Consider the following 19975-nt stretch of genomic DNA (forward strand, 5'->3'; position numbering starts at 1 on the left):
GTTCCAGTCATTGACCGAGATCATCTGCGTGGTGGTGGCACCGGTGACGGCCGGCACGGCAGCAACAACCGCAGACAGATCGGCTTCCACCCGCCTGAATGGCCGGAATCGGCCAGTCGGTGTTTGTGTTTCCTTGGTGGCCTCCTGCAAAGCAGCCTGATCCTTCTCCGGGTCATGATTGGGCATCAGAACCAGATTTTTTCTCGTTTACTTACTTTTTCCACCGATTATTTTTTTGCATTTGTCAACGTCGATCGTCATCGCCTGGGTGCTGAATAGTGGTTCGCAAAACGGCCTCAATTTCAAACTGTCAAAGTGGAACCAACTTACTGTTCGCCAAAAGAAGAGAGTATTGTTTTCGATCATTATTTTTTTATTTTTTATTTTTTGCTGGAATGAAAAATGTGTGGCTTTGAGGATCTGGAGTCTTATAAATGTTGAAGGCAAGATCGTCATTTTTAATAATTTGGAATGCAAGTAGTTTATGGAGTCGATGTGGGAATATCCATCCAGAAGTTGTCTTTATTGTTCGATTCCGTTTGCAAACCTGGTTTAGTGAAAATCTTCTCTTTGTTGGATCAGCTCCGCTTAAATTAGTGATGTTTTTTAACTGGACCAAGAAGAGCTGCAGGATTTCAAAATCAGCCAGGGAATTTATCTGCGACATCGCAGAATGACACTCTCGCCGCAGTTCTTCGTCACCCGTAAAAAAAAATCTCTTCCAATCGATCAAAACGCTGCCATTTTTCAGCAAAAAATGTCAAAAACTAGACAAAATATAATTATTTTAAAACAGTTCATTTACCAGTAAGAAAAAAGTCATGCTTTTGCTTAAACAGCCTGATACTTTGTAAATGTAAACAAAGTGGGATCATTCGAAAATCACGTCACGCATTCTCTCTATTCATCACCCAGGTCATCGCTGTCAAATGTCAGTGTCAAAATCCGTTACGTCGTTCGTGAAGATTAGGAAATTCTGAGTAACTCAAGTGGCTCAATTTGACTCAAAATTATTCAAAATTTCTCAATCTCACTCACTGTCCTACCCCTTGGGTCCGATTTAGATGAAATTAGAGATTTTTGCATGTTTTGATAGTATCAACAGCCCTGCAAAATTTGAGCAGGATCGGAGAGGGTAATTTTCAGATAATGTTCCGCTTCAGATGGAATGACTCATATGGGACATGTATGCGACATAATGGTCGGAAATCGCACCAAATATAATTATGTTATAAATCGTTTGGCATTCAAACCAACCAGTCCAAAACATTGACGATCTGGCAACCCTGTATCAAGTTATGACCACTTAAGTGATATTTATGAACTTTTTAAAATCCGGAAAACGTTTTTTTTCTTAAAATTGTGATTACTCATAATGGTTTTTTTTTTTCTGTTTGAGTATTAAGACACGGAATCCTGATTACAAGGACTATTGTATCGTGTTACCCATTTTTACTGTTATTAAGCATTTCCAGATCTATAACACAGTTCCTATTGAGAGGAAAAGTGCTGTTCCATCCAGATGCTGTAAACTCCATTCCTTGTGCCTTGTGCGCTATGTATCGCTAGAACCGCGGTGACAATTTTTTCGTGTCATTTTTCAAGCTCTTCCCAGCAGCTATTATTTGCCGCGCGGGGTCTTGTAAAGACAATTGTCTTTTGCGGCGCTACTCTTGCGGTGTTCCCTTTGCTCTGATCTGGACAATGCGACTGGACTGCAGTGCAATACCGATCGGCTGGGCATTATTTACATGCGAAGACACGAGGAAAGTATTTTGGGAAGAGGCGCAAAGGAATATCCCAAGATCGATCACATGCTTGAAGAGCACGTGAGGCAACCGTTTTATACTCATACGGTTGCTGCTACCTCTGAACTTAAACCTAAGGCTGCCACCCTGAGAAGAACCCATGACTTTCCGCTTATGAGGCGAAACCCGTAACCATTCGGCCACAGGAGGTTGGCCTCATAATGGTTACAATCAAACATCTTATGTTTATTTATCAATTTTTTTGTAGTTGTCTGCTCTACAATTTTGTAGAATATTTTTATACTCTAAAAAAATATCCATACAAAGTTGAAAAATCACTAAATTTTAAAATGATTAATTTTGTTTTAAATGAAAAAATGATCCTTCCGGGTCACTGTAGATTTGAAAAGTACATTAAATATCCCTTAAAATGACATGTTTCAAAATTTGTTACGGTTGAATAACGGAAATGGGAGAATTTTTAAAACGTTTTCCGGAATTTTGAGTACGCCATCAAATCGGACGTTCAATTTTACATAAAATACCTCTTGAAAAATCAACATTTCATTATTTTTGTTAGAATTGCTCGATAAGTATCCAATGTTTGAAAATCTCTACTTCAAACATTGTAGCATGCCAGTACGATTCCCTCGAACAAGAAACACTGTTGGATGATTTATTTTTACCATATATTTGTATTTGAGCATCGTTTTAGTTTCATTTGACCCAATGCCACTCGCTCTAAGAAGTGAGGTTGGGTCAATATTCAAATGATTCCCATATTTTGGGAAAATGTTAGTAAACTTTCTAAGAACAATTCCACGTTAAATGATTTTCAATATTATTTAAATTGTTTTTGTTGCTAAGAAATTACGAGAGGTGTATCGTGTTTTGACCCATTTTCACCCCCTACTGACGGTAATAAAAATAATACGCTCAGCTAAATTTTTAACTTTGCGCTTCAAATTAGATTTTTTCCATTTTTTATTTTTAAAATAAGAAAAATTGATAAACGCCATCATTAAAAAAGCAAACCATTTCTATGTGACCACCCTAGTCCATAGCTAGTCCAATAGTAGTAACTCCAACTCTCCTCCAGCCTTAGCTGACCAGTCAGCGACAGCGGCAACCACTTCGAAACCGCCTGCTCTGGAATGTCGTTTGGTATGTTTCACCGCCGGTGAGGAACGGCTATAGCTATGGTCGTGCCCTGTATAGAGAGTGTGGTGTGGAGAGTGCCAGTTCGTCGAGGTCCGGACACTTTCTTACCCTAGCCTGGCCTCGCCACGTGTGTGTGTGTGTTGTTCACTCCATCGATGACTTCAAGTCACCGGTTCGGCGGGGATTGTCTCCTTTTGTAAACTGCTCAACGATCATTTCGGGAGTGGAAATGTATGAGGGAATCTGGTGTGCGTAAAGGTAACATGTATATTGAATTTGTAGATTTTTATTATTAAATAAAATAATACCTTAAACAAGAATGCAACAATTAAAGAAATATTGTTAAAGTATTTTTAATTCTGAATGACTCAACCCTCAAAGAAATCCTCATCACTGCTCACTATCACCATGAACTCACTGAAGTTGACGAGGAAGGGTGAAGAAAATTATGCACGTACTCACTTGTTCACTTGTCGCCGATATCTGGCCCGGGGGCATTTTGGCGGGACCTTCTGAAAACCTACATTCAATGGTGAGATCGGATCCGTCGCCGAAGGAGAGCCGAGGAGATCGGTATGGATGCAACGAGACGGTAGCAGAGTACTATGAGACCAGGTGCGGAGAAGTGGTAAGAGAAGGAGTGGCTCTCGCTGTGGGACAGGTTTCACATTCCGTTCCTGGCCTGGGCATGGCACACTTGTCGCAAAACAACAATTGCCTTGGTTTTCGGAATGATTAAAAAAAAATTAAATGATTATAAACTATTAACAAAATTTCATAACCAATGAAAAACAAAGCACAAAATGCATAAAAATGATGGTATTTTTTTAAATAGGGGTTTTAAACCCTATGCCAATTTTTTAGTACAACGGTAACAGCACGATTAACAACCATTTCTGATCACTTTTTTAATTTCAATGCAAAAAAAATAAATAATAATAAGACAACATTTTTTATGGATCAATTACGGTCCCCTTGAATTGAGCTGTCAATTAGGACCTTTCATGTCAAGAAAGGCCGTGTTTTCCTGATTTTTTGCGCCAAATTTTAAGCAAGGATGACATACACTGAAAAATATTAGCAACGTCCTTAATCACAAAAAAAAAAATCTTATGTGTTAATAGAGGAATTCCAGCTCAAATCAGGATTTTTTCTGGTACTTTTGTACCCGACCCTCTTCCAATTTTTTTTTCGTTCAAAATTTTTGAGGAAATAGCCTAAAATATAACCAAAAGACCAAAAGACTAACGAATTTTTTTGGAGGTTTTTGACAATTTCTATATGACAGACTTGGTTTTTCAGTCTTGTAAATATTTTTACCGGAAAGCTCGTCCAATTTCCCATAAGTTTGCCTTTGACAGCATTTCAATTGGCTTACAAATATAAGCTTAATTACATTGCTTATAACTGAAAATAGAATATTTTTTTCACTGTGGTAGAAACCAGGATAGTAAATTTGATTACGTAAATATTAAAAACGACATAAATCAAAAAGCTGTCAAAGACAAACTTATGGGAAATTGGACGAGCTTTCCGGTAAAAATATTTACGAGACTGAAAAACCAAATCTGTCATATCGAAATCGCCAAAAACCACCAAAAAACTAGTTTTTTCAGCATTTTCATTTGGAAAACCGCTGTATCTTCCCAAGGATTGGACATAGGACAATGGTCAATATGGAGACTTTTATGTAAAATTGTTTGGAGAATTGATTCCTACTACCGGTTTTCAAAAATTTTGACGTTCAGACCACTTTTCAAAAAAACAGTTTTAGTAAATGATTTTTGTATTTTTTTTAGGAGAGACATACCATCCTGCATTTTTCGCCAGTCTTTTGTAATATTTTGGGCTATTTCCTCAAAAATTTTGAACGAAAAAAAATCGTGACATCACCTTTAAATTTAAGTTTTTGACTTAAAAATCAAAAAATCTCATAGATGTGGCGTGTATTTTTGTTTCAGTGTATTTTTCAGAAAGCCCGTTCAATTTCCTACAAGTTTGTCTTTGACCACTTTTTGATACGACGCAACGGCTTAGAAATACAGTAATTTTTAATTACAAAATACAAAAATATTTAAATACCTTACGCCCTTCTCAAATGTTATTTTCGAGTACTATTGGCTCCATATACATAAAATTGGCTTATATAGGCCTAGGATAACATGTCTAAAAAGTTTCATTGAAATCGGAGAGGGTCGGGTACAAAAGTACCAGAAAAAAAAATCCTGATTTGAGCTGGAATTGCTCAATAGTAGTTTATGCAACATGTTGCAAAAAGAGGATTTTTTCAGCACGAGTCGTACATTTATCCTACGAGGTTCACCGAGTTTATTAAAATTTATTAACATCTAACTAAACCAGGTTTTCTCTTGATGACCAACTTGACATTACGAACCCCTTTGCGCAACTTCCTTTTGTACCTTGCAGCTTTGCCCATATCACGTGTGCCGATTTGCGGGGACTTGGCACATTCATTCCCCGTCAGTGTCCAGTGCCACGTTTTTCACAGCTTTTACCTTTGCGTTTCTGGTTGTTGATGTTGCCCGTTGCTGTGTTGTGCTCACGCAGAAAAAAAAACAGCAAAAATAACAGCTCAACCAACGGCGACGACGACGACGACGGTCAGCGAAACAGTTAGCTCAGCTGTGTCCAGAACTGGCCGTTTCGAAAACCTTCCCCGGCAGCGACGCTACGACCAAATACACAGAAGTGCTTGTTACTTGCCTTCGGAAAGGGTAATTTGGCCAGTTTTGGACAACTGTTAGTTGATTTAATCCGTTTGCTTATAGTTTTCCAAATCAAAATTGCAAAAATTCCAATAAATCAATTGCAAACTACCCCAACAAATCGCAGTTACAAAGTACATACTATCCCGTCCCTCACGGTTAACGACGGAATATTTGCGCACACAAAATAGCACATGTCAGCGGTACTGTCTGTCAGCATGTTTTGGCAATGGAAACCAGCTCAACGAACGCGGTCGGCCAGCCTGCGGTGAATGGTCGTGGACAAGACACCTTATGCGTACGGGGCTTTTTTTCTTAGTGCGAGCCAGGAAGTGAAATGGGTTTGCTCAGAAAAAATGTACGAATTACACGAGGTGCGAATCGATTAACATTGCGGAAATCTACAAAACGGCAAATTTGTATGTTTTTCGGAGTCCATAATTGATTGTTGTTTAGTTTCGATTGCTGTTGAACTTCAGTTAGTTTCACTATTCTGACTTCAATACAAAACATGTTTAAAGCTGCCATACCGTCAGTAGCGGTGATTATGTGTTAAAAAGATACATCTATCGTAATTTCGGACTAAAAAAACCAATTTTAATTATGTTGAAAGACTTTTGACTTAGAATTATTCTTTGAATGTTTTTTTTTTTACATTTTCCTAAAGAATAGTGGAATATGATGATAAAAAAACGAAGTTGACTTTACAGCTTTCGGCCATTGTTGCTAGTACCAACCACTAGTGACTTCCTTTTATATTGAAACTAATAATTTTTGAAGCCCACCGTGGGATTCGAGCTAGCGACCTCTGGGATGTGAGTCTAGTGCGCGGTCCAATTGGTCCACACGGGTGAGAATATGATGGAATCTAGCTTGAGGAGCAAATTGGGTTCAAATGAAATTAAAATGATGCTCAAATACAAATAAAGGGGCAAAACCAGTCTGAACTGAAGAAACTGAACTGAAACTGAACTGAAACTAAATTGAAACTGAACTGAAACTGAAACTGATAAAACAAAAACAGTTGAAATTGTGTATGGAGAACAAGCCACGCAAAGCGATGGGAGTGAGAAATTTCGAATTTGAAGGTCACGCAGTTTATGCACGATCCCTTAACCCTCTACTGCCCATTTTTTTTAAAATTTTCCCGTGTTTTATTTTGAGCAACTTTTGTTCTACGTAAAACTTAACTTCTCTTGTTTCATATTTTGCTTTTTTCTTTTTTATTATTTTTATTTGCATTTATCTTGTTTAAATTATGTTTGCTCCTGATAGTATTTGACTTAGTTTACCACCTACTGCAATTACCTTTTGCCTATGGGTCATTCCACCTGAAGTGTGCAAGAAAAAATGCAAATTTGAAAATTACCATCTCCGATTCTGCTCAAATTTGGCAGCGCTGTTGAGACTATCAAAACATGCAAAAATCCCGAATTTCATCCAAATCGGACCACCCCCTCCATTTCTGTACCCTCCCAAAAAATCGACTTTTTGGCGATTTTTGAGCGAAACCCCCATCTTCAAACGGCGATAACTCAGGAACCACAAATCTTAGAGGGTCGGTCTTAGACTCAATTTTGAAGGAAATTGGACGTAGAATCCATTTCTGTGATCAAAATTTAGATTAAAATATGTTTTCTACCTGTATTGCGCAATTGAAAACTTTAAATGGCCGTATCTCAAAACAGCCCTATTTATTTTTTAAATTTGACCTCACCATCGTATTCTCCGTCCGATTTTACATAAGAATCATTTATCGACAGAAAGGAATATGTTTCGTTCCAGAGATATCGAATTTTAAAGTTTTGAGTATTTGAGATTACCTAAATTAGCTACACTCGCCGCCTCTGCTAGAAGCACTAAGTCGTGCTGATCAATAACTGCTACCTGCTTTTATTGAAATACGATTTCATCCCAAATAATCATTAGCAAAATAGGCAAATATTGAATGAACACCATTGTAGGAAACTGCTGTATAATCTTAAATTAAAAAATAGTATACAGTGAATTTGTGTGCTAGCCCAATGGATAGCCCAAGAATGGAATTCCCGCAGAGCTAGCTGGAAATTGCAACTGATCTTGTAAGTAACACTTGAGAAAAAGTGTACGATACATTATCGTGTTAAAAATTATGAATTAACATGAATAAAACTCTCGTGAAGCATGATTAAGGAGGAGGATTTCTGGAAAGTATAAAACTGAAAAATGTAAGTAAATCACATTGATTAATCTGATTTATTATCTGATTAAGATCAAATTCAGTTGTGTTGATTTCGACACCGTCCGAACAATAATCTTTTTTTTGTTTGTCAATCATTTAGAAATTTTGAAAGACGATAAAGCTGCTGTCCACATGTAGCAGAATTGAAAAAAATCATCAATTATTCAGATGAAACTGGCTCACAATATAAAAATCGGTTTAATATGATCAACCTTTCAAACCGTAAGGCAGATTTTGGGGGTTTTGCTGAATGGCACTATTTCGCTACCGCACATGGCAATAGCTCTAGACCCCATGAGAGTTATTTTATCTACCACAGCCAGCTCTACATTTGTTCTCACTTTAAATAAAAGAAATAAAATTGATAAAGTGGGAAGAAATGAAAAATAAGGAAAAATATAAAAATGATAGAATTTTTTTTTGAAAATTGTATTGTAAAAACTCTGTAGCATTTGCAAATAAATATTCAAAGTTTAAATTTTACTTAATATGGTTTAATGACACTGAGATCACGAAGATCAGTGCATTAAAAATTACCCAATAAATATTCCTTAAACAAAAAATAGATTGTTCAAGGTATTGATTATCTCAAAATCGTATAAAATTATAAAAAATAATTCATCTTACAGAACACCAGGTAGTAATTATTCATCAGCACGACTTAGTGCTTCTAGCAGAGGCGGCGAGTGTAGCTAATTTAGGTAATCTCAAATACTCAAAACTTTAAAATTCGATATCTCTGGAACGAAACATATTCCTTTCTGTCGATAAATGATTCTTATGTAAAATCGGACGGAGAATACGATGGTGAGGTCAAATTTAAAAAATAAATAGGGCTGTTTTGAGATACGGCCATTTAAAGTTTTCAATTGCGCAATACAGGTAGAAAACATATTTTAATCTAAATTTTGATCACAGAAATGGATTCTACGTCCAATTTCCTTCAAAATTGAGTCTAAGACCGACCCTCTAAGATTTGTGGTTCCTGAGTTATCGTGTTTTGAAGATAGGGGTTTCGCTCAAAAATCGCCAAAAAGTCGATTTTTTGGGAGGGTACAAAAATGGGAGGGGTGGTCCGATTTGGATGAAATTAGGGATTTTTGCATGTTTTGATAGTCTCAACAGCTCTGCCAATTTGGGCAGAATCGGAGATGGTAATTTTCAAGTGCTGTTCCGCTTCAGATGGAATGACCCCTATCTAGTTTTTTAAAGTTTTTACAGTCACTTTTTCAATTTTTTGCTTGTTTTTCACATTTTCTTCTATAGGGGTATAAACATCACGAGTTTTCGCGATTTTACGGAAAAAAGTTTTGAAAAAGTTGGTCGTCATCGATCATGGCCGTTCATGGTCACCCGCGACAGACACGGACGACGAAACAAAAAGAAACGCAAAATAGTAGTTTATGCAACAAGTTGCAAAAAGAGGATTTTTTCAGCACGAGTCGTATATTTATCCAACGAGGTTCACCGAGTTGGATAAATACGACGAGTGCTGAAAAAATCAAGTTTTGCAACGAGTTCCATACAATATTTTTTGCAATTCCGAAAAACACCCATTGAGTGAAATTTAAATCAAATTTTCATGTATTTTTCCAATAAATCGTTTAAATAAAAAAAATGTTGAAAAGTTTTACTTTTCGAAACAAGTGCTGAAAAGTTCAACTTTTCAGCGCTCATTTCAGTGCTGAAAAGTAGAACTTTTCAGCATTTATTTTGAAATGTGTTGCTATTCGATTCTGTTATTTCTGGTACAGAAAAGTAGGCTATTTCGTCGTTCAAGTATGACAGGAAAAGTTGACAGTTTCACAGCGGAATTGCAAAAATTAACTTTTTCAAAACTTTTTTTCGTAAAATCGCGATAACTCGTGATGTTTATATGCAAACCCTTTATGTCTATATATTTTTTTTGTAATTGTCTGCTTTACAACTTTGTAAAACATTGTTACACTCTAAAAAATAACCCTGCAAAATTAGAAAAAAGCACGAAATTTTAAAATGAAAAATTTTGTTCTAAATGAAAAAATGACCCTTCTGGGTCAATGTAGATTCGAAAGTACATTAAATTTCCCTTAAAATGACATGTTCCAATTTTTTTTACAGTCGTGTAACGGAAAATGGGGGAATTTTTAAAACGTTTTTAGTGTTTTTTTCGATGAAAAATACATTTTTTCGGAATTCTGAGTACGCCATCAAATCGGGCGTCTAATTTTACCTAAAAGTCCTTTTGACACCAAATTTCAATCTCATCACCGTTTCAGGCTGCAAATTATTGAAAAACACCTCTTTTTCGCATGTTCAAAAATGGAAGGGGTCGTACCGCCCCTCCGTCACGAGATATCAAAAAACGGACCTCGGATTCGTGATCAAGGACAAAAGTTACCCTTAGGACAAAGTTTCACGCAAATCGAAGAGGGGTCGAGGCAACTTTTCCCGATTTCGTGTGAGTTGGTAGAGAATTACTCATAGAACAATACCATTATTATATAAATTTTAAGAAAAAAAAGCTTAAAGACATAGCCTGGGACACTAAAAAAACCTGCATGCTTATTTTCACATAATATAGAAGAAATTATAGTAAGAAACACAGCCAAAGTTGACCCCATAAAATATTACAATTAAAAAAAACTATTGGCAAAGTCATATAAAACAAGTCACACTTCAGAGTTCTTCTTTCCAAAGCTTTTTTAAGACCAAAATTGGATGAAAAATAGATTTTTGGCGAATTTTTAAATCGAAGCCCGTTTAGTTTATAGTACCCTTAGCCTTTAAATGAGCTCTTGTTGGGCTTAGTTTAAATGCAAATTTTCATAGAAAAGCAAATTTATCTTAAAACACTTTTTAGATTAAAGTAATGCAACTGATTATATATACAGTAGGGTGGGTACGTTTTTCAAAAAGTTCGCGGATCAAGTTTTAGTATGGTTCCCCTTGTAGGGCATGCCCATAGAGACTTTCATGCCAAATATCAGCTCATTTGGTTGTAAACTGGCTGCGCGCATCAGGGTTAAAGTTTACATGGGAATTACTATGGGAAATTGGAACTTTTTGTTCAAACGCTCCTACAGGTCTGAGAAAATCACGCGCCAACTTCTGGTATGGTCAGGCCTAAGGAGAATGGTCTGGAGAACACTTTTCCCGAAGAGAGTATATGGATTCGTTGTCCCTAGACCTGGCGCATCGGCAAACAAACCGATGTCTCCGGAATCAACGGTTTTCCCTGAAAAAGCATCAAATTTTCCTTAGCATGCTATGAAAGCTTGATGAACACCGCGGCGCCATATGTCAGACAGCTACCACGTGGGTGAGAAACGGCTGGAATATTTAATTGCAAACCTTCTTTTTACTAGAAAATGATCATTTCGAGTAATCCTGATATTATTTAGTCGAATACAAAATCTTTGCATAGCAAATTTGTATTTTTTTTGCAAATATTTCAACCACGTGGTAGCTGTTTGACGTATGGCGTCGCGGTGTTCGTCAAGCTTTCATAGCATGCTAAGGAAAATTTGATGCTTTTCGAGGGAAAACCGTTGATTCAGGAGACATCGGATTGTTTGCCGATGCGCCAGGTCTAGGGACAACGAATCCATATGCTCTCTTCGGAAAAAGTGTTCTCCAGACCATTCCCCATAGGCCTGACCATACCAGAAATTGGCGCGTGATTTTTCCAGTCCTGTAGGAGCGTTTGAACAAAAAGTTCCAATTTCCCATAGTAATTCCCATGTAAACTTTAACCCTGATGCGCGCAGCAAGTTTACAACCAAATGAGCTGATATTTGGTATGAAAGTCTCTATGGGCATGCCCTACAAGGGGAGCCATACTAAAACTTGATCCGCGAACTTTTTGAAAAACGTACCCACCCTAATATACAGTATGTAAAACAAGTATTTAAAAAAAAAACACCCCTTGGGCACTATGCACATTTTGTGATGAAAAAAAACTTGGATTTTAGAGAAAACCTAGATGTATGGGTATCAAAAGATCGGAAATTTTGTGTCCTTTCTGATGCCACATAGGTTGACATGTGAATCGTGGACCGGTTCGGATGCCAGCGGATTTTCCGACGACGTAATTCCGGGTTGGTACGAAATTGCATCGAAAAATCTATTCTATCGATACAAAGACCCCCAAAACAGTGTTATACCCACTCCAAAATGTTTATTTAGGAATTCTATGGTAATATATTGACATTTAGTTAATTTAAAAGTTTACAAAATTATGTTTAGATAAGTTTTTTATAGAATTTCCAGAGTTATATAAACATTTATACTAAGTAGTTAGTAAACTTTATATTTAATCCAAATTATTTTTTTAAACAGTCAAGGATGCCTATTTGGAGTTCGTGACTGGATTTATGGTGATTTGTCAACAAATAACTTTATTTGTGTTAATTTTTTGAAAGGTGTACAAACTTTTTTTGCACCTTTTTTGATTTTTGTAGTTGTATTTGTTATATAACTTTTTATAGAAATCATCTTTTCATGAGCATTTTGTAGCAAAATGTTCGGCATGAGTTTCTGAACAAAACGTAGTACTAGGTTTCTGTCAAACTTTAAATTGTTTACATGTTTTATCATAATATGTGAATAGTTTCCAAGGGGCGTAAATACTTTTTTTACATACTGTATAAAAGGTGAGAGAGGGATACACTCTTGTTCAAAAAAAAAAAAAATGTCGTTATGACATGGATGGCACGAATATATTTAAGTCCATCCGAACAATGTCTCCAAAGTAAATTTTGTTCAAAAATGCTTTTAATGTTTTTTTTTCTACATAAAATACAAAAAAGACAAAAAAATGGTGCTGGCTTAGTTAAATTAAAATTTATAAGTGCAAGCAAAAAACTATAAACTTAACTAAGTTTGAACTCTTAACTTAATATTCTTTTGAACATATCTTTAATTTTAAATTATTTCCCTGAAATCGCTTAAAATTAAATCTCTTGAGGGTTTTTTTTTTGCAAAATACCTATAAAATGCCTGATAAGACAAGTTTTTTGTATGATTTCTAGCTCTAACCCATGAAGTGGTAGAAATTTGGTCAAGTGGACTATCATGTAAAGTTGAACACCCGATTTGATGGTGACTTCAAAATCCGCAAAACACGTATTTTTCAAGAAAATCGATTTTTGTTCATATTTTGGGTCCATATGATAATTTTACATAAAAACCCAAAATATGACCAAAAATCGATATTTTGGCTCTTTGGCACATTTCTGAGGACAGATTTCGAAGACAACAAAAGTTGCCCCTTTTAACACAGAAAAAAGTATTCCTGTAAATTTACATTATTTCAAGGGGGTTTCAGCATCAAGGATTACTGACCAGTCTAAATGGAATTACCAGGATTACTGGCAATATGCCACGGATTACTTTGATTTCCCAGAATTACTTGGGATTACCAGAAACCACTCAGAATTGCGAAAATTTATAAAAATAAGCTGTCGAGCTTCCAGCATTTTGAGAAAAGTCTTTGGAATTGGATCGACTGAAGCTGTCAAACGCAAAAAACCACGCACATGGCAATAGTGGGTCCCCTCCGGGAATTCCCAGCACAAAATTCCCGGGAATTCCCAGCACAAAATTTCCAGGATTTTTTCAAAAACCGGGATTTCCCGAATCCCGAGATTTTTTATATGTTGTACGGGGAATCCCCGGAATTAAACAAAAAACTAATTTTGGCCTGGAAATTGCATTAGCATTACAATTTATAAGTTTAAACTTTTCGATTTTTTTTTCATAAATTTGTACCATTGTATTCGTTGTCGTTTTTGTTTTTTAGTCATCTCAAACCATTTTTAAAGCTGTTTTAGTCATATCATGTAGAAGTAAATTGAAAATAAATATGTATAAGATACATATTTAACTTGAATTAGAAATGTGGTGTAGATAAAATTCATAGCACAACAGAGAACAACAAAAATTAGTTTAATCTATCTAAAAACTGCTATGCTTGTTTAGATTGATATTAATAGGTTTGAGCTAATTCTATAACTTTAAAGCTTGAAAAACACAACAAATATAAAAAAAAACATGGATTTTAAGACTTTTTCAAAAACTTCCCGGAGAGGAAATAATATTTTTCCCGTTTTCTGGGAAACTCAAAACCCGGGAAAATTGGACTTCCTACTTAAAAATCATCGAGAAAATTTGGTAAACATCAACAATAGTTTGACAACTGAATTTGACGTTTGGGTGCTTTTTCATCTGAATGCATTTGAATTAGAGAGCATCCAAATTAGCGGCCATTCCAAATCCGCTCTGTACTTCTTACAACCATAAAAGTTATCAAGCAAAATGCATTCTGCCGATTTCCCTTTAAAGAATTACTTGAATAAATGGGAAATACACGAATTACTGAGTAACTATGGAATTACACGAATTACTACGGAATCACTAGGTAATTCTAGAATTACAGGAATTACTGCAGAATTGCAAAGTATTACTGGAATTACAGAATTACTTACTCAAAATTTGAATGATCCCGTACTAGTTATAACTTTGGTTTCTTACATGAAAATTAATAGGCTCAGTAAATCCGGAATTACAGAATTACTTGCTCAAGTTCCAAGTAATTCCGGATTAGTGACCAGTCTGACACTATGCTGGAAACCCCTTGCATTATTTATCATGTACCAAAAGGTATCATGATTATGGGAAATTAACATTAGGCCTCGTGGCGCGGTGGTTAGCGGCTTCGGCTGCCGATCCCTAAGTTGCTGTAGGGCGTGGGTTCGATTCCCGCCTTATCTTCCTGGCCTTCTATCGGATGGGGAAGTAAAACGTCGGTACATTTGCGTAAAAGAGGTTTTGGGTGACTCACCACACATAACCTTCGGACGCCCAGAAATGAGCAGAAACTTGCGACAGAGCCCACAAAAGACCCGGGGTCGTTAATGTGGATTGCTTTGCTATTTTGAAATTTACAATGTTTTGTTGGAATAATTCAAATCAACTTATTCTTATTGGCAAATGGGAATGAAAAGCATGACTTGGATTGCAGTATAAAAAGGGTGTGGCATATGTTCTATTTTTAAGTTATTGAAGCTGGTAGCAAAATGAATTCTTATTTTAAAAGGATATTTCACAGGTAGCTGTAGCTTTCTCATCTACCGGCAGGTGGAATTACGCTGGACTGAAATTGAACGGACGACGGTTTACATAAGTAACAGCAATTACGTGCTGTGTAAATTTACATATTTATTTTTTTCTGTGTATTTACAACAACTCTTCTGAAGGCACCAATGCTCCAAAAGAAAATCAATTTACCACTTAATTTAACAATCTGAACACCCACTCAACTAAAATCGAGTGATAAATAGCTTAATAGGAAGTGTGCAAGTAAATTTCTAAGTATATTTAGTTTTGCAAAATAAGTTGATAAATAATGCAAAGCAGCAAATTGGACGGAATTAGGAGCGAGTGCCAAACATACGAGAATTTCCCTTAGGTATTCAACGTTATACAACTTTTTATTCTTCAAATTTGTGTAGATGAGTCTCCGATCAGATGTCGTCATTACGCACACACCACCATCTGACCCAGATTACTCGATACCGTCGGCAAACCGCTGATTTCGTGCCGCTCAAAACACCCAGTACTTACCACAAAAAAAAAATCTCAAATCGCTGACCATAACCTCTCTCTCTCTCTAAGCTCATCTTTTACGTCATCGCACCGCTCAAAAATTCAAAGTATACGGAAGCCGAAGCAAATTTCGTCAATTTCGTTGCGCAAAGCGTTGAACTCTAAGCGTGCGCGCGCACACACAAACTCGAAGATAATGAGTTGATAACCTCGCCAGCAGCTGTTATCGACGGCGCAGCACCGATGGCAGCGGCCCAGTTCAGTGATCTGCTTCTGGCGCGGGTTCAATCCTGGCGCGTGACCATTTTTTTTAAGGGGAGGGGGGAAATTTCTTTCGATTTTTGAGTTTAAAAACGCTCGCGCCACCATTTACGGGTATGATAATAAAAATTACAATTTATTAAAATAATTAGTACAGACGGAGATGTTGTGTTCGTTTGTTCGTAAGACAGGTGTGGGTTATTTTTAAAATTGCTCAATTGCTCTGGCTTCATGGACGGGTATCAACGCGGCGTTTTTTTTTTCTGCGCGATCGATTCAATTTTTGGAACGCTTAAATTTTGTGTTTCTTCTTTTTGTTCGCTGGACGAGAAGGAGAAGTCGAAAGCCGGAAGAACCGGCCACTTGGAATGCGGCACTTTTGGGAAGGCCGTCGATTTGGGCCCCCGAGGGGTGAAATTGGCGCTGTTTTCGAATATTCGACTTGGCCCCGGGGTTTGATTTGTTGATGATATTAACCTTGTGACTTGGTGCTTTCTTGCCGCTTTCGCTTTCTCCTCTCGGGCCAAAACCTGTCGGCGTTTTTTGTTTCGTTTGTTGTTTTGTGTTTGTGATTAAACTCGTTTTTAGTTAACACTTTTTTTTGACGGTTTACTACTTGGTTGCTGGCTTATCTGCTGATCCTTAATTTAAATGTACACAATAAAAGTATCTATAATTTCAACGTGTTCACCGAATTTCCTCCACTTTTTCGCGAGCACACTTTTTCAATTACTCTTCAACAGGGTGTGCGCTCGCACAAATCGGTTTAAACTGTATTTATTGGTTATATAAACTTCCCCTTAATACGATTTTCCATTTCCGACGTTCGACTTCACACACATGCATCAACTATCATACAATCGTTAAAATAGCTTTTCCTCCTCTTCTTCTTAACCATTTCCACCGTGCTACCTTAAGGCAACCCTCAACTTCTCCTCTCCTTCTACTTCTTCCTTTGCTGGTTCCTTGCTCATCGCGCTCCGCGTTGTAAATAATTAAATTATCTAATTACTTAATAAGGCACATCATGTATTTTTGCTGCTGTTTTTTTTTTTTTCTTTCATATCTCTTTTGCGGCAACTTCTACTAACCCTAAACTTCGTTGCTTCTTCTTTTTCTAACAAACTCATTACTCACACTCGCTCACATGCTCGCACAAATTTTCTTCTCCAATCGTTAAAAACTTTTCCCCCTCGCTAAAGACTCCCTCGCAATTGGCATTTTCCGATAATTTTCTCACCCCATTATTTTGAGGTTAGAAATTTTTCCCTAACCGTCAAATTGCTGAATAACTTTTGCGTTGTTAACTTTCTTACAATGTAATGACAATTATAGCACACTTTTTGTTCGATCGTCGATGTTTCGTGGTTTGTTCAACAACAATAACAAGAATTCTTAGAAAAATAAATCAAATGGGAAGGATGCTGCCCCGGAGGAAAGTGAGGGTTGGTTCAGAAACATTTCAGAACGAGTGACAATCAAAATGGTTGAACAACAGTGAGTGACAGTGGGCAAAAGGGCAACTCTCTTTCTCCCAGATTCCTCCAGTAAACTATTGCTCCGGAGCGAACAGGAGCGATGTAGAGAAAAAGGAGGAATTTGCGATTAAAGGGAGTTACTCTCTTGCTCACTGTCTTGTCTCAGTAATTGACTCTGGATTGCCCCGAAAGTTGCTCTACTTGTTTCTGGTTTAGCCAAATTTGTATTTGTATTAATTGGATTTGTTGACAAAAGTTTGCGGCGTTAAATTATTCGACTGAATTAACTCGAACCAACCCCAAACTTTCCCCATGCATCCTAACGCACACTCCTCCGGAGGCCTCCCCAGCAGCTATCCGGTTCCCAGTCACCCTAGACCATCATCCTCTTTCTGTCTCTCGTAACACAACGACGCTACTCACGCAATACACTCCCCCTTAATGCTTAACAACGACCCCCAGACTCTCATCGCCTCGGCTTGCCGAACGTCCCGGACGAGCCGGCCATCACCTCGGACCGCCTCCGCTGCAGCGTCGCGGACTCGTCGGCCAGCTCCAGCCCCGCCACCATCTGGGCGATCTCGCGCTCCTTCTTCATGTCGGGCGGGTTGAACTGTAGACTAGCGAGCGAGCCGTGACTCCGGCTGCGGTGCTCCTGCCGGATCGAGTAGCTGAAGGCGCGCTCGTTCAGGTGCCCCTTGCGCCGGTAGATGCCGGTTCCGCCCGGCGATTCGGCCCCCGAATTGCCCGACTCGTCCAGCCCGGCTGCGGCCGACTGGGCCAGCTTGCGATTGCTCAGGGCAAGCGGACGGCCACCGGGGTCCATGACGGAGCCACCGCCGCCCGGAGGTCCCGGCGGGTAGGCAAACATGGGCGGGACGACGGGGACGCCGATCGGTATGCCACCGCCGTTGGTCATCTTGTTTTTGTCCTTTTTCTTTTTGCTCGTGCGCGGATGCTGCAGCGTTGCGTACTGCGGCGGGACCATCATCTGCATCGGGGGCATCCCCGGGTGGTGCATTTGGTGCATTTGCATTTGGGCCGCCGGATGGTGCGGGGGAAGCTGATGGGGGTGGTGCATCATGTGGGGTGGCGGCATTCCGCCGCCGTGGTGCATCGTTCCGTTGTGGCTCCGATGGCCTATGGTGTGGAACTGGCGGCCACCGAGTGGGGGAGGCGGGGGTGGACCCATCGGGTACATCATCATGCCCGGATGACCGCCGGGGCCTCCAACGGGTGGGGGCCCGGGTCGACCTAGTGGATTCATGTGCATTGGTCGTGGTCTGATAAGCGTACCGGATAGACTTTGACTTCCTACCTGTAGCTGATGTTTGGACGCTTTTTTCGCTTCTTTCTTCAGCTTTTTCAGCTCCTCTTTCGGCGGCGGCGGCACCGGAATCGGCGCACTAATCTGCCGGGCCCGGGCCGGCCGTCCCAGCGTGGACCCCGTCCCACCGGAGTAAATGTCATAATGGCCACTGTCGCCGCCCACACCGATCCCGTCCAGCTGATCCGTCGAGCCGGTCCAAATCTTGTGGTTTTCGTCGCCGTTGTACAGCGAACTTCCGTCTCCGTCGTCCACCACGTCCAGGTCGGCACTGCTGGCGTACACTGCGCATGAAAAGGAAATAAAGGGAAACCATTCATTAGAGTCGGGCTCAACCCAATTATTCCGATCCTACGTACGAGACCCCGGTAAACGAACACGCCACAACATTAGCCTAAGCCGTACAAAAGAGATGCATTGAAATATGATTAATCATCGTCTAGCCACACTGACTGGTAGTACTACTGGCCTCGATTGACCTCCACGTATCGATTGAATTGGCCGTAACGCCCTGAGAAGGCAAAATTTGAATAACCACTGCGCCAAAGAGCAATTCTCTAGCGAAACAGAATTTTAATCGTTTCAGCAAATCAAAAATCACTCAACGATACTTAGTTTTTCGTATTTTTACCGACCTGACCAAGATTTTAAAAAACCGTAAATCTTTCCATGATTCTTGAAGCGTATCGGGACCGATATTTACAAAGCAATTTTAGTTTCAGTTTATGTTATTGATAGTGTTTCTATGTCGTCGATCAACCAAATAACTAAATTGTCAGAAAAATATATCTGTATAGGAAACACCAGGTTTATTGAAACATTTTTGCATTGTAAATCTTTATTTAAATACTTATTTCCACATGCACAACAATCTATCTTATGTTTTTTATTTTACTATTTTTTTTTATTTCATTGAAACAGGCCTTCCTCTAATTTAAAAAAAAATAATAGCGGGACTCGCGGTATAGGGGTAAGTGTGGTTGCCTCTCACCAAGTCGGCCTGGGTTCGATCCCAGACGGCCCTGGTGGCATTTTTGAGACGAGATTTGTCTGATCACGCCTTCCGTCGGACGGGAAGTAAATGTTGGCCCCGGACTAACCTAGAGGGTTAGGTCGTTAGCTCAGTCCAGGTGGAGTCGCTGGTAGGCAGTTGGACTCTCAATCTAAAGGTCGTCAGTTCGAATCCCGGGGTAGATGGAAGCTTAAGTGTTAAAAGATGTTTGCAATTGCCTCAACAATCAAGCCTTCGAAAACTTAGTTTCGAGTAGGAATCTCGCAATCGAGAACGCCAAGGCAATGCGAATAATTTGATTTAAATACAGTTAAACCTCGCATATGCACCTCATATGGGGGTTTCTTATGCGAAGCACGCATATGCGAGGTACAGGGCTTATGGGATTTTGGCTATATGGGAGACATGGGCTATATTTTTATAAAAAATCAACTAAACTATACAAATTTATAGT

The 19975-nt window shown here is 38.7% G+C and overlaps 1 protein-coding gene across 1 annotated transcript in view; it reads right to left on the bottom strand.

The window, feature by feature from the left end:
• Positions 1-15815: 15815 nt before the first annotated feature.
• Positions 15816-19975, bottom strand: part of LOC6044716 — a 39831-nt gene continuing 35671 nt past the window's right edge. Inside the window, exon 2 of the mRNA XM_038262866.1 lies at positions 15816-18793. Within this exon, the coding sequence (XP_038118794.1) occupies positions 17649-18793 (1145 nt within the window). The 3' untranslated portion in view covers positions 15816-17648. The remainder of the gene's footprint in view (positions 18794-19975) is intronic.

The sequence above is a fragment of the Culex quinquefasciatus genome, chromosome 3 (genome assembly GCF_015732765.1).
Source record: "Culex quinquefasciatus strain JHB chromosome 3, VPISU_Cqui_1.0_pri_paternal, whole genome shotgun sequence".
NCBI classification, from domain to species: Eukaryota; Metazoa; Arthropoda; class Insecta; order Diptera; family Culicidae; genus Culex; species Culex quinquefasciatus.